Source organism: Ctenopharyngodon idella, chromosome 12 (assembly GCF_019924925.1).
Source record: "Ctenopharyngodon idella isolate HZGC_01 chromosome 12, HZGC01, whole genome shotgun sequence".
Classification (NCBI taxonomy): domain Eukaryota; kingdom Metazoa; phylum Chordata; class Actinopteri; order Cypriniformes; family Xenocyprididae; genus Ctenopharyngodon; species Ctenopharyngodon idella.
Window position 1 is genome coordinate 17,495,164 of NC_067231.1, and position 11,840 is coordinate 17,507,003.

An 11,840-nucleotide genomic window follows, 5' to 3' on the forward strand; every position below is an offset into this window, starting at 1 on the left:
TGCAAGTGTTTGTTTTTCCTATGCGAGTTGCTCTGAATGTGACCTTCCCCTTGACCGTATCACAATGTCGTTTCAAAGTTCAGTATACATTAATAGGCATATATATATATATATATATATATATATATATATATATATATATATATATATATATATATATAATTTTAGCTCGATTCTATAACAACTAAGATCTTTCAATGTATATATTTTCCAGATCATTTTTTTCCCACTTAAGAAACTGTTGAGACATCAGTAAATAATTAAAATGTAAAAGATTGGTATTGTGTTTTAAGTTGTAGGCTTACTCTGCTATTGCAGAACTGTAGTGACCATAATATAATCCTACATTTAGATCTTTCAGTTTCTTGCGACTTCACAAAACGTGCTCCTTAAAGCGCTTTGGTCAATTTTGTGCTCAGTTCGTGTGTAAATAGAGGTTCATATTTGCAGTGAACACGATATTCAACCAATTAACTAATCCTGATGAACAAAGACGTCTCGTTACTTGTCTACGGGGCGCGAGATTAGTGCTTTTGTTTGCAGTTATTATTATGCCAACACCTATAGCCTAGAAGATAATGTTTAAATCTTGCCTTGGAGCAATGCCGTTTTTAAAATCGTTCAAAACGCATTTTATTATAGCGACTGCTTTTTTTTTTTCTTTTTTTTTAAACTAATAGCCAATTAATCACTAATGATAACTCTGCAGACATCACCGCCTTTTAACTGTACACATTAATCTTTAATGTAAGACAGTAGTGGTGTGCCCACTGGAGAGAAGGCCATTAAGCGCTAAGCCCCAGGATAAACAGACAATTAGGCCAAATGAATTAACTTGTTTGTGGCATTAATTACACGCTTTGTGCAAACAAAAAGCCTTGTGAAAGAATGTTATTTGACTCAGGCCTAACAAGCCGATCTTGTTTCCTCCTGACATTTTATCTTGCCTTTTAAATTGATAAAGAGACAAAATAACGAATAGCCTAATAATTGCACGGAATACGCATTATGTCATAGACTAATAAAAAAAAATACGTTACCGATTGAACAAAGAGCTTAGATGCTTCTGTAATAAATATTTAAAACATGATTTAATTTTACAAGTGAGTGCCAACGTTTCTTGATGATTGCATAGCCTAGCTGTTTTTTAATTATTTTGTATTTTATGGATAGATTCTATTTATTATGGTAACGCCTTTTTAATAGTAGTAGTGTCTAGAAAAAAATGTGCACGTGCACTAACAACTGTAAACTAATTTCCTCTTTTCACCTATTTAATTAAATAATTGCCTCACTAGTTATATACGTTATATAAATATTTGATAAGTAATTAAACGATGTGTTATTTATTTGTTGATTAGCTCGCCAACTTTCACACCCATTCATGGAAGCATACTCGCACTAATATAGCAATATTCCACCTATTAATCCTCCTACCGTCGAGTGAACTGGCGCACCATTCGCCTGCTTGAAAACATCCCGCAGTGAGTGGCCAGTTCTGATTGGAGCGACGATAAAACCCTGCGCGCGAAGCAAATGTGCAGAAGGGCAGCGCGCACTGGCTAATGACGGGCAAGCTTGACAGTGATTGGCAGGGCTGCCATGACAACCACAGCACGACTCAAGGAAGACCAATAGAAAAGCGAAACAAAATGTTTCACCGTTGCACTCGAAGTTGATTAAGGGTAGATATTACGCGTTCGGTAGTACTGCAGCGATAGCAGCGCAAACACGACGTCAGTTTTGCCGTCTTTTCCCGTCTGTTTGTCTCTGTCCGGCGACTCCATGGTGTTCAGGTCTCCTTTAGAGCTTTATCCCTCACATCTTTTCCTGCCCAATTTCGCGGATCGCCCTCTGCTTCTAGCGGGCAGCATTCCCAGAGCGAGGTCCCCGGAGGACTTACCGATGTTTCAACTGCCCACCCTAAACTTCTCGGCGGAACAGGTGGCCAGCGTGTGCGAGACGCTGGAGGAAACCGGGGACATCGAGAGACTCGGACGTTTCCTTTGGTCCTTGCCCGTGGCACCCGGAGCCTGCGATGCCATCAACAAGCACGAGTCCATCCAGCGAGCCCGAGCGGTGGTCGCGTATCACACTGGAAGCTTCCGCGAATTGTACCACATCCTGGAAAACCACAAGTTCACCAAAGACTCTCATGGAAAGCTGCAAGCGATGTGGCTCGAGGCACACTACCAAGAGGCAGAGAAGCTGCGCGGTCGTCCCCTCGGACCCGTTGATAAATACCGGGTCCGCAAGAAGTTCCCCTTGCCACGGACCATCTGGGATGGTGAACAGAAGACGCACTGTTTCAAGGAACGGACTCGCGGCTTGTTGAGGGAGTGGTACCTACAGGATCCTTACCCCAATCCGAGCAAGAAAAGGGAACTGGCACAAGCCACTGGACTGACTCCCACTCAAGTGGGCAATTGGTTTAAAAATCGGAGGCAAAGAGACAGGGCGGCAGCTGCCAAAAACAGGTCAGTTTAATGGTTTCCACTGAACTCGGGGAGGAAATTAAACGAATTATTGTTTAGATATAAAGAAAATAAATGGTAATAGACGGCATAAGCTGTCACTAAATCTGAATGATGTGCTCGATCTTGTTTGAAAGAAATCGCATATTTTTTTTATTTTTTTTTAATTTGGCTATATGAATAAACATAAGCAGCAGTTTGCTTAATAGCAAATAAATTCATAAATTCAGCCAATCTCTGAGACTGAATTGTTAAAGCTTTGGAAAACGTATTATTTGACGTTTTAAATATAAAAGAATGAGAGTAAATGTGTAGCACTTAGTTAATTAAGAAAAAAAAAAAAAAAAAAGAAAGAAAGAAAAAAAAGAAAATAATCAAAAAAATAATAATTGACATTTCGTTATGATTATTGGTTTTTATTTTCCCCCAGACACATTTTATTTCTTCCTCGTTTGTGAATAAACAAATTTCATATAAATATTAAAATATAAATTAATATAAATATAGTTCATATATAAAGTTTTTTAAACATATATTTGGCAGTGTATTGCAATATAGTTAGCCTGTATGTAATTGCAAAATAAATTTACCAAATACAAAGAGGAATTTTCTTGTAGCATAAACTGATATAATCAAATAGGCTTCATATATCAACAAAAAGGATGTCTAGAGCTCATATTAAGCAGTTCTGTTCTCAAATAACATAATTAAAAATATAGCCTATATATTAAAAAAAAATAGAAATGATTACTTCATAAACACGTTTGTATATAAATATAAACCACCTTATGTATTCATTGACTTGTGCAATTAAATCTCTTTTTACTCTTATTGGTGTGATCCTCTCACATTTCAATGGTCAAAATTCGGGTTTGTTATTATTAGAGACTGTAACATGTCGAATACTCTACTCTGTGATGTATGTACTGAAAATGGTGTAGCATAAATAATCTTAGTTTCTAAATACTTGTGTTTTTTAGGCTTCAACATCACGGACTGGGTCAAAGCGGCCTGCGCTCCATGTCAGAGTCCGGGTGCACACCGCACAGCTCGGCCGAATCCCCGTGCGCGGCCGCCAGTCCCACTACCAGCGTCTCCAGTATGAATGAACGAGGCGACGGCGGGACCATCCTCTCAGTTACAGACAGTGACTCTGATTTCGATGTATGATGCACCGTCAGACAAATATGGAACATTTTTGCCCAGAGAAAAATGAACTTGTGAGAAAATGTGGGCAACATGAGGACCGGCCATTTTGCCACCTTGTGTTTGACAAAAGCATGCTGTTTTTCCAGCGCTTCAACGGACTGACGCCCTTTCCTTTCATTTCCAAGGCCTACACGACCATTTTGCATGTTCATTTGTGAATATTTTGCATTTTTAAAAGGCATTTATGAAGTGGAGTCTCAGAAAGTAGAACTCGATGCTCAAAGAAACGAGTGAACCCGAGAGGCAGTTTTGTTGTTTTGTGTTTATCAGACAATCGTTGAAGTCAAAAGCACCTTTATTCCCCATCGTCTTTTACTCGGCAGCAGATGTTCATACTAATTTTATCTCGAGATTTATATTGAATTGTCCATGTCTGATTCAAAGTTTTCCTTAGGTCTAGGCTTGTCTAGATATGCTTGTATGATATCGCAATTACGCCACTCTCTTTCCTGCAAATTTCTTTATGTTGTGTCCATAAAGCGTGAGTAACTGTCTGTTAAGTGCTTGGAGATTTTAAGTGTCTATTCATTCTGCTCGTTTTTATACTGTAAATGGGTTAATGGCGCTGAAAACACAGTGTTATGGGTCACTTTTATGCAAATAAATATAATTTAATATAACGACTATCAGAGTATTATTTGTTTATTTAAGTATTATGTCAGAAAATACAGGGGGAAAAAATCGATATTTCTATTCTGTACATTAATTTCTTCGTTTTTATTTTCATTTCAGGAGTGTTAATCATTTGTCTTATACTGAAAGAGAACTTAATTACGTTCAAATCGCACTTAAAGAAGAAAGGTGACGAATATGTGTTCTTTTATTTGTTTTGCCTTTTTTTTTTTTTTTTTTAAATATACTATTATTAGGTTATTATTATTATTATTGTTAAAGAGTTGAACATTGGCGCACATACGGTTCTGAAATAACACGAGTTTTATTTCCGGTATAAATCAAATGGGAGAGTAATACAGCTTTTGTGTTGCCAGTGATTGTGCGTTTATTTTATTTTATTTTTTGTGATAATTATTGTAAATGTTTTGTGCTTTAGGTAGAGAGCAATAAATATTAATCGCAGAACAATAGTAAACCATAACAAATTTCTGTAGGCTAATTTACACCCGTGATGTAGGCTAGGTTTGTTTTAGTAGCCTACAGCCTGACATTCAAGAAAAATTAAAAAGCTAAGACTATTCTTTTTTTTCTTTTTTTTTGCAACAAAACAAAACAACGCTTCAACCACGCTTACTTAGGCTACACATTATTCCAAGAAACCCAATGTGTTCACCTCAATGTTCAAACGTCGTTTATCTGCCTAATAATGTCATCATTCAATTTCACTCTTCTCTCTTACTACGACCATAAGGGTAAATAACAAGAGGATGGTTTGTTTGTAGTTTCCTAATAGCATTCTATATAAGAAAAAGAGTGTGTCGTTTACTGTGAGAGGATTTCTGTTCCCTCTTCTCCCCTTTGATTTGATCGCTTAACTGAGCACAACTTTTTATTCATGTTTATTCACGCGGCAGTTCCCCTTGACCTGGATTCATTGTGCTGCGTGGAGCTTCGCTATAAAATAAACGCGACGACGTACCTCTTTAGCACACCAGAAGTGCAATTTCAAGGTTACATTTAATAAGTATTAACATGTTAATAGTGAGGTAAATGTAGTATAAAAAAAGACTACATTGTTGCAGTGTTACCTGTGGCCTAAATCTGCTTCACAATTTTTGGTTAATTTAATTTAATAGCCTGTTAAATTAATCAATTAATAAGCCAACCTATGTCGAAAAGGGAAATTCGATAACACATCTTTGTAAATATACGCGTTTTTAAACAACCTTTCAGCAACCACCCAAGCCACAGGCTCGCCAACATAAGTTGCTTTAGCTTGAGGAAGCAACCATAGCAACAGTACACCGATCGAGCGACTTCCGTTTAGATCAGTATCAGACGGTAAGTCCACAAAACTTAAGTAGTCCTTGTCATTAAATCTACTTATTGTAGATTTACAAAGACCTACCACAACACATGTAATAGCCTAACTAAAACTGAGGTGTTTTGTTTACAATCTCTTTAAAATAGGTGACAGTTGGCTGTGTTGGGGCGCCAACAGCATGCAAATTGAGAAACCTCAAATTAAGGATGAAAAACAAAATATGAAAACGCATTTTATATTTCGCACACTAGCATGAGAGTGAACGCCTGTAACAAGCCGTTTGAAATTTGCAACCGCAAGGATCACGGCCTTTCCAATCCACACAATGCGGCGAAAGAGCATTTTGATGCTGATAAAACAAGTATTAAGCTACTTCTTTATGTGACATCTTTCCATTTACCTCAAGCAAGCACTTGTGTTTTATGTAGTGATAGGCCTATTCTTAATCATTAGGTAAATGTTTGCTCAGCTCTTGTCTTCACCCCAAACATTATCAGCTGCACACACAGCGATGACGTTACACGGCTGCCGACATTTGAACAATTAAAACTGTCAAATGAAGCAAATTTATTCAACTGTGAATTTGTTAGCGACATAGAAAGAAACTGTTTTAATGAGATGTAAAGCTTTATTAAGTGTATAAATCGATAGACGTGTCGTGAACTTTTCTTACAGTAGAAAGCCTTTACATCTTATTTATGTGCTTAAGTCGCCATCATGTGGTGAATATTAGGTAAAACAATCTAAAAGAAGCTGTAGAAATGTTAAGCCTAGGCCTACCTGTATACTACTGTATAGCATTTATTAAATATATATATATATATATATATATATATATATATATATATATATATATATATATATATATATACAGTCTTTATTAATCGTGTAAATAAACACAGAAACTGAATAATAATCTATTTTGTGCTGCTTTCAAAAAAAACCTCTCTAGGCTATGTAAAGCTATATATATATATATATATATATATATATATATATATATATATATATATATATATATATATATATATAGGAATAAAGGTGACTAGAAGCCTAATATTTACATCGTTATAACGAACCAGGTTGTAACTTCTTTGGCACCACGGTTATTTTACTTAAAACATACAATTTTTAGGTTTTGGTTGAAATTAGTGAAACTGAAGTCGATACAGCCTTGTAGCCTATGTTTGTACTAATGCCAGATATGGGCCTTTTTAAGAAAAATATTTATCGTTATTTATTCTCATTTAAGTTGGTTGTTTTAAGAAATAGTTTTATTTAAAGTTATTAAAATAAAATAGGCCTATATAATTTTTTTCCCTCATGGATTTGTCTGCTTTTCACCTCTACATCCATAATTTATGCCTACTTTGATGATGATGATAATAATACAGTAGAAAGATGAGATAGCCTATTCTTAATAGTTCACAAGAAAACATATGACCTTGTGATAGTTTTAATATCATTATTATTATTTTACAAACAAATTCATAAAGATGAATTTCCTCCTCCCTTTTCTCCCCTTTCTGAAGCCCTGCTTTACCAAAGTTATAATCATTTATTTTATTACATTCAGAATTAGTTTATTACTTAGCTAAAGTTAGAAACAAACTTTTAGACACAATGGGCGAAAGTTTCTGCGATTTATACACGCTGGTTTGGGGAATCATTACTCCTTTGTATAATGAATTACGACGATAAGTTGACTTTAAAATGAAAATTACCCCAAGCTTTACTCACCCTCAAGCCATAACTACCTAGGTGTAGCTTCCGCCAGACCGCCTTCTGTATTCAACTTACGAAATTTTTCGCATTTTGAATAGGCCTACGGAAGTCGTAGGACGTAGCATAAGCGTTTTGAACTGCGAGATTTTTACACGTTCTTGGTAAGTTGAATACGGAAGGCGGTCTGCCGGAAGCTAGATATTTTACTTTATAACTTGTTAAATATGGATATTTTTCTTACACAAATGCATCACTTTGCTTCAGAAGGCCTTTATTAACCCCTGGAGCTGTGTGGAGTACGTTTATGATGGATGGATGCACGTTTTTGAGCTTTATACTCGTTGGTCCCGTTTACTGCCATTATAAAGCTTGGATGTGTAAGGATATTTATTAATATAACTCCAATTGTGTTCATCAGAAAGAAAGAAAAAGTCATATACTAGGATGGCTTGAGGGTGAGTAAAGCTTGGGTTAATTTTCATTTTAAAGTGAACTAATCCTTTCAAATGATCTCAGTAGTGATTTGCAACTTAATAGGGGAAACCCAGCAGCAGGTTTAGGCTACTGCTTATAATGTCACACCGTCACCAATAGAGGGCAGTATATCTCCATAATTTCGGCTTCAACAAAAAAGTAGGCCTAACAAAATAGAGAAAAAAGTGAAAAACATAAAGTTGCAAAAATGGCATGTTCTCCATAAAAAGTAAAAGTCTATTTTTATGCTATATACAGAATTTGTATTAGAAACGGCTTCATTGCTGCTTTTTTTTTTTTTTTTTTTTTTTTTTAAATAAAAGTTGTGATAAAGTTACAGTCTGCAGCGACAAGTTAATTGCTAATTTTTCGACCACGCTGAATTTAATAACTGATGAAAAATTTACGAAGAACAGAAATAAAATTGTTATAGGCCTAAATTAAGATGTGTGAACATATGTTTTGGCAAAGCACTGCTCTTTGCCAGATAATAAGTTTATGCTAAATTGAATATGGACTGTCATACCTTTTATCAAGAATATTAAGTATGCAAACTGCAAACAAGAAAGAAAAGAATAGGTTTATTTATCCAAACATGACAAAGCGTCATGCGTTTAAAAAGAAAATCCAAACTAAATCGTTTTATTTGTTGGTTTGCTCCCATAATATTTCAGATATACTGTAGTCTATTAATGTTATGATGGTCGCATTTATTTTATTGCATTACTGATTCAGCATGAGAAATTCTCCTCGATCCGCTATTAGGCTATTAATATTGACAAATAAAGTATAAATTAGACCATACAAACATATTGTTCAACTGCAAGGAGACAACACATTTTGACTTTATTAAATATATATTTTATTAGTTCATTTTATAGCTAGACATATCAAAAACTATCCCTTGATTACATTAAATTGTTACAGTAATTTCTGATGGAAACATCGTTCTTCACGTAGGCCCGGCATTTTTTGGCTAATGTCCTCTACTCTTGACTAATAAAATGTTTGGTATATGATAACGAAGCTATTATTGCTGGGAAAGTCAAAGAAGATGTGCTTTATTCCTTATGATCCAAGTTCCACCAGGCTGGCCGTCATGGGGTTGAGGAGGCCGTCGTGCATGGAGAAGTGGTGGTGGCCCTGAGAGTCTGAGCCGCTGACGGGGATGATGGAGGCGCTGGGGCCGGGCGGAGGCGCAAAGCTGTGCAGGGGTGGCAGACCTGAACTGGAGGGCATGAGGATGGCTGGGCTCATGGAGGTGTGATCCGGAGTCGCCGCGGGAGATTTGTCATCCTCCGAACTTTCACATAGAGATTTGTTTTCGTTCACGTGAGAGGTCAGTGGGTTGTGGCCGCTTGGATTTGCTCCATCGTTTTCCCTGTTGAAGCAGATCGTTCAAATTCATTAGCAGGACAGCAAAAACAAAAATCACCGCTTGCACATACAAACACCTGGACTGTGCATAATAAAATATATGATACTTTTATTTTTCAGCATTAGGAGGACATTAAAGGCATATTTCAAGTTTCAAGCAAAAGCTCTAACTATTTATATAAATTAATTCTCTTTTTGAACTAGGCCTATATTTAACAATTATAGTTTAGTATAGTGATTATATATGATTATGACGACAGCTCCGTCTTAATTAAGCATCTTCTTTGGCTCCGTTAAGATGATTTTTTTTTTTTTTTTAAATTACACATTTAAATAGGCTACACAAGATTTTAAAAGATTAATAATATTAAATATCCGTATCTATGTTTTAATAATAGTCTATAATATGAATATTATAAATAGGCTATTTTTGTGTTTAGATTTATATATATATATATATATATAGGCCTATAGTTATTTTTTGTAGTCAAACAATGACTTTAAGCGTCACTCATTAATTAAAAAGACAGCATCAATTGTCATGCACTGATGCCATCAAATTTATCAAACATTTGGGGTTATGTATTTTCTAAAAGCCAGTTGTTTTAAAATCTTTGACATTAAGTTTGTTAATTGATCTTTCTGTCTTTATTTTTTCTTACCATCAAGTACACTAATTAATGTAATTTAATTTTTTTTACATGTTAATATATGGACATTTAGTACATTGCTAGCATAGATAGCAGCTTGTTTAAAGTCTTGAAAGTAATGGTGTTCTTCGTACCTTTCCTTTGCTTCTGCGGCACGATCCCTCTGCCTTCTGTTCTTGAACCAGTTGCTGACCTGCGTCGTGGTGAGGCCCGTGGCCTCGGCCAGTTCTCTTTTCTCTCTCGGGGAAGGATACGGGTTGTGAGTGTACCACTCTTTAAGCACACACCGGCTCTTCTCCTTAAAACAGTAGCTGGTCTCCTCTCCATCCCAAATGGTTCGAGGCAGCGGGAACTTTCTGCGCACGCGGTACTTTCCCACTGCGCCCAGAGGACGACCGCGCAATTTCTCCGCTTCGATATAGTGCGCTTTCAGCCAAAGCTGTTGCAGTTTAGGGTGGTTGTGCGGAGAAAACTGGTGGCTCTCTAATACTTTGTAGAGCTCCCTGAAGTTGCCCCGGTGGAAAGCAACCACGGCTTTCGCTTTCAATACGCTCTCGTTTTTGTGGAGGTGCTCACAAGCAGGTAAGGACCACAGAAAGCGTCCGAGACGTTCGATACTCCCACCTTGCTGAAGGACCTCGCAAACGCAGGCAACCTGCTCTTGGGTAAATCCAAAAGTTGGTGGCATAGACATAGTTGAGGGCAATGGGATACTTGATGTCCTGTGCGTATCTCACCCACTCTTAAGGCGATATCCACTTTGGAAACTCAAGCAATGAAGCTCCCACAACTGAAGAATTTCAGTTCTTGATGTACATTTTCCATGAAAAAAAGTCCAAAGTAGAAAAAACAAAACAAAAGAAAAGCTAACAGTTTGAGTCAGCGTCTTGCATCGCTCAATCACATTAGTTGCAATATCATGACGCGCTAATCATTTCATTCTTACGCGCTCTCCTCGTGCGCAATAGATTCTTTCCTCGACTGTCTTTAGCTATCAGCCCGCCCTCTGGTTATCATATCTCTTACAGACTCGCTAGTGTGTAAGGACGGCTAGCGCATCCTCCTGGGGAATCATACGGGCAAGTGTGGAGAGAAGTTGTGTAGCAGAAACTGACCCTGCCTCTTGGATATAGAGTGGCACTTGGATGTCATGCACCTCGGGGGAAGGAGTGCGCGCAACACACTCCAAAAACAGACACTGCTGTGCTCTATTATAATAATAAGGGGAAATCTAGCTATAGCTACAGTGACATGTTTTTGTTATTATTAACAAAAAGTTTTGCAGGGAAACCACTGCCCTTTTGATAGACTTTCATTTCACCATCACTTGTTTGCATGAAAATGCATATAGGCGACACGTGAATACTGTATTTACGTCATTTTCTAAACTAATACGGAATCATAAAATAAAATATTTTTGCAAATTTGCAAATAGCTTTTAACATAAAGCAAATATGGGAAACATAAAGTAAACCTGAAAAAGCCATTTAAATATTTCTTCGAATTAATTATTTTATTAGTAATGGATGGCGGGCACCAGAGGTTTGCTGGATTGATGTTTGTGACGAGAAGTCTCTGGTGTCGTGTATCTGACGAGTTATTTTGGAATGTAACGCGACTCCAGCGTACTTTTTCATATGGACATTGTAATTCTAGCATTTGGTTCCAGAGGGACACGGATATTTGGCAAATTCATTTTATGGGGAGCTAATATATTCAGTATATGCCAGCTCTCACAGAGTCATGAAAATAATTTGTTGTTAGTTTGCATATGAAAGCAAAACATACTTTTTTAGATCGAATATGCTGCTCAGTGGTATTAATATATTTAATATAGTAGTCATAAAACTATTACTGTAATATTAAATGGAATTCACATCTTAAAAAATAATGGTTCAGCAAAATTGTTTCCTCTTTTCAAACACAATTTTAAGCTGTATAACTTTTATGAGTTGGTTCTTTGGAGATTAAAAACAGTTTTTTGGTGTTACA

General features: G+C 36.5%; 2 protein-coding genes across 2 annotated transcripts; one reads left to right on the top strand and one right to left on the bottom strand.

Annotated features, from left to right (window-relative positions):
* Positions 1–1,542: 1,542 nt before the first annotated feature.
* Positions 1,543–4,307, top strand: LOC127524169 (homeobox protein SIX3-like). Its single transcript, XM_051915571.1, has 2 exons — positions 1,543–2,477; positions 3,455–4,307. Exons 1-2 carry the CDS (start codon positions 1,786–1,788, stop codon positions 3,642–3,644), a joined length of 882 nt encoding a protein of 293 aa, XP_051771531.1. The 5' UTR covers positions 1,543–1,785; the 3' UTR covers positions 3,645–4,307.
* Positions 4,308–8,659: 4,352 nt separating this feature from the next.
* six2b (SIX homeobox 2b) lies at positions 8,660–10,988 on the bottom strand. Its single transcript, XM_051914801.1, has 2 exons — positions 9,983–10,988; positions 8,660–9,202 (listed from the first exon to the last, which is right to left on the bottom strand). Exons 1-2 carry the CDS (start codon positions 10,540–10,542, stop codon positions 8,890–8,892), a joined length of 873 nt encoding a protein of 290 aa, XP_051770761.1. The 5' UTR covers positions 10,543–10,988; the 3' UTR covers positions 8,660–8,889.
* Positions 10,989–11,840: the final 852 nt, after the last annotated feature.

Bases quoted from the DNA above. Each gene is read 5' to 3' on its own strand.
- LOC127524169 (XM_051915571.1), top strand. From the start codon at position 1,786: ATGGTGTTCAGGTCTCCTTTAGAGCTTTATCCCTCACATCTTTTCCTG. The intron at 2,478-3,454 runs GTCAGTTTAATG...TGTGTTTTTTAG, and splicing joins GCGGCAGCTGCCAAAAACAG to GCTTCAACATCACGGACTGG.
- six2b (XM_051914801.1), bottom strand. From the start codon at position 10,542: ATGTCTATGCCACCAACTTTTGGATTTACCCAAGAGCAGGTTGCCTGC. The intron at 9,203-9,982 runs GTACGAAGAACA...CTGCTTCAACAG, and splicing joins GCCGCAGAAGCAAAGGAAAG to GGAAAACGATGGAGCAAATC.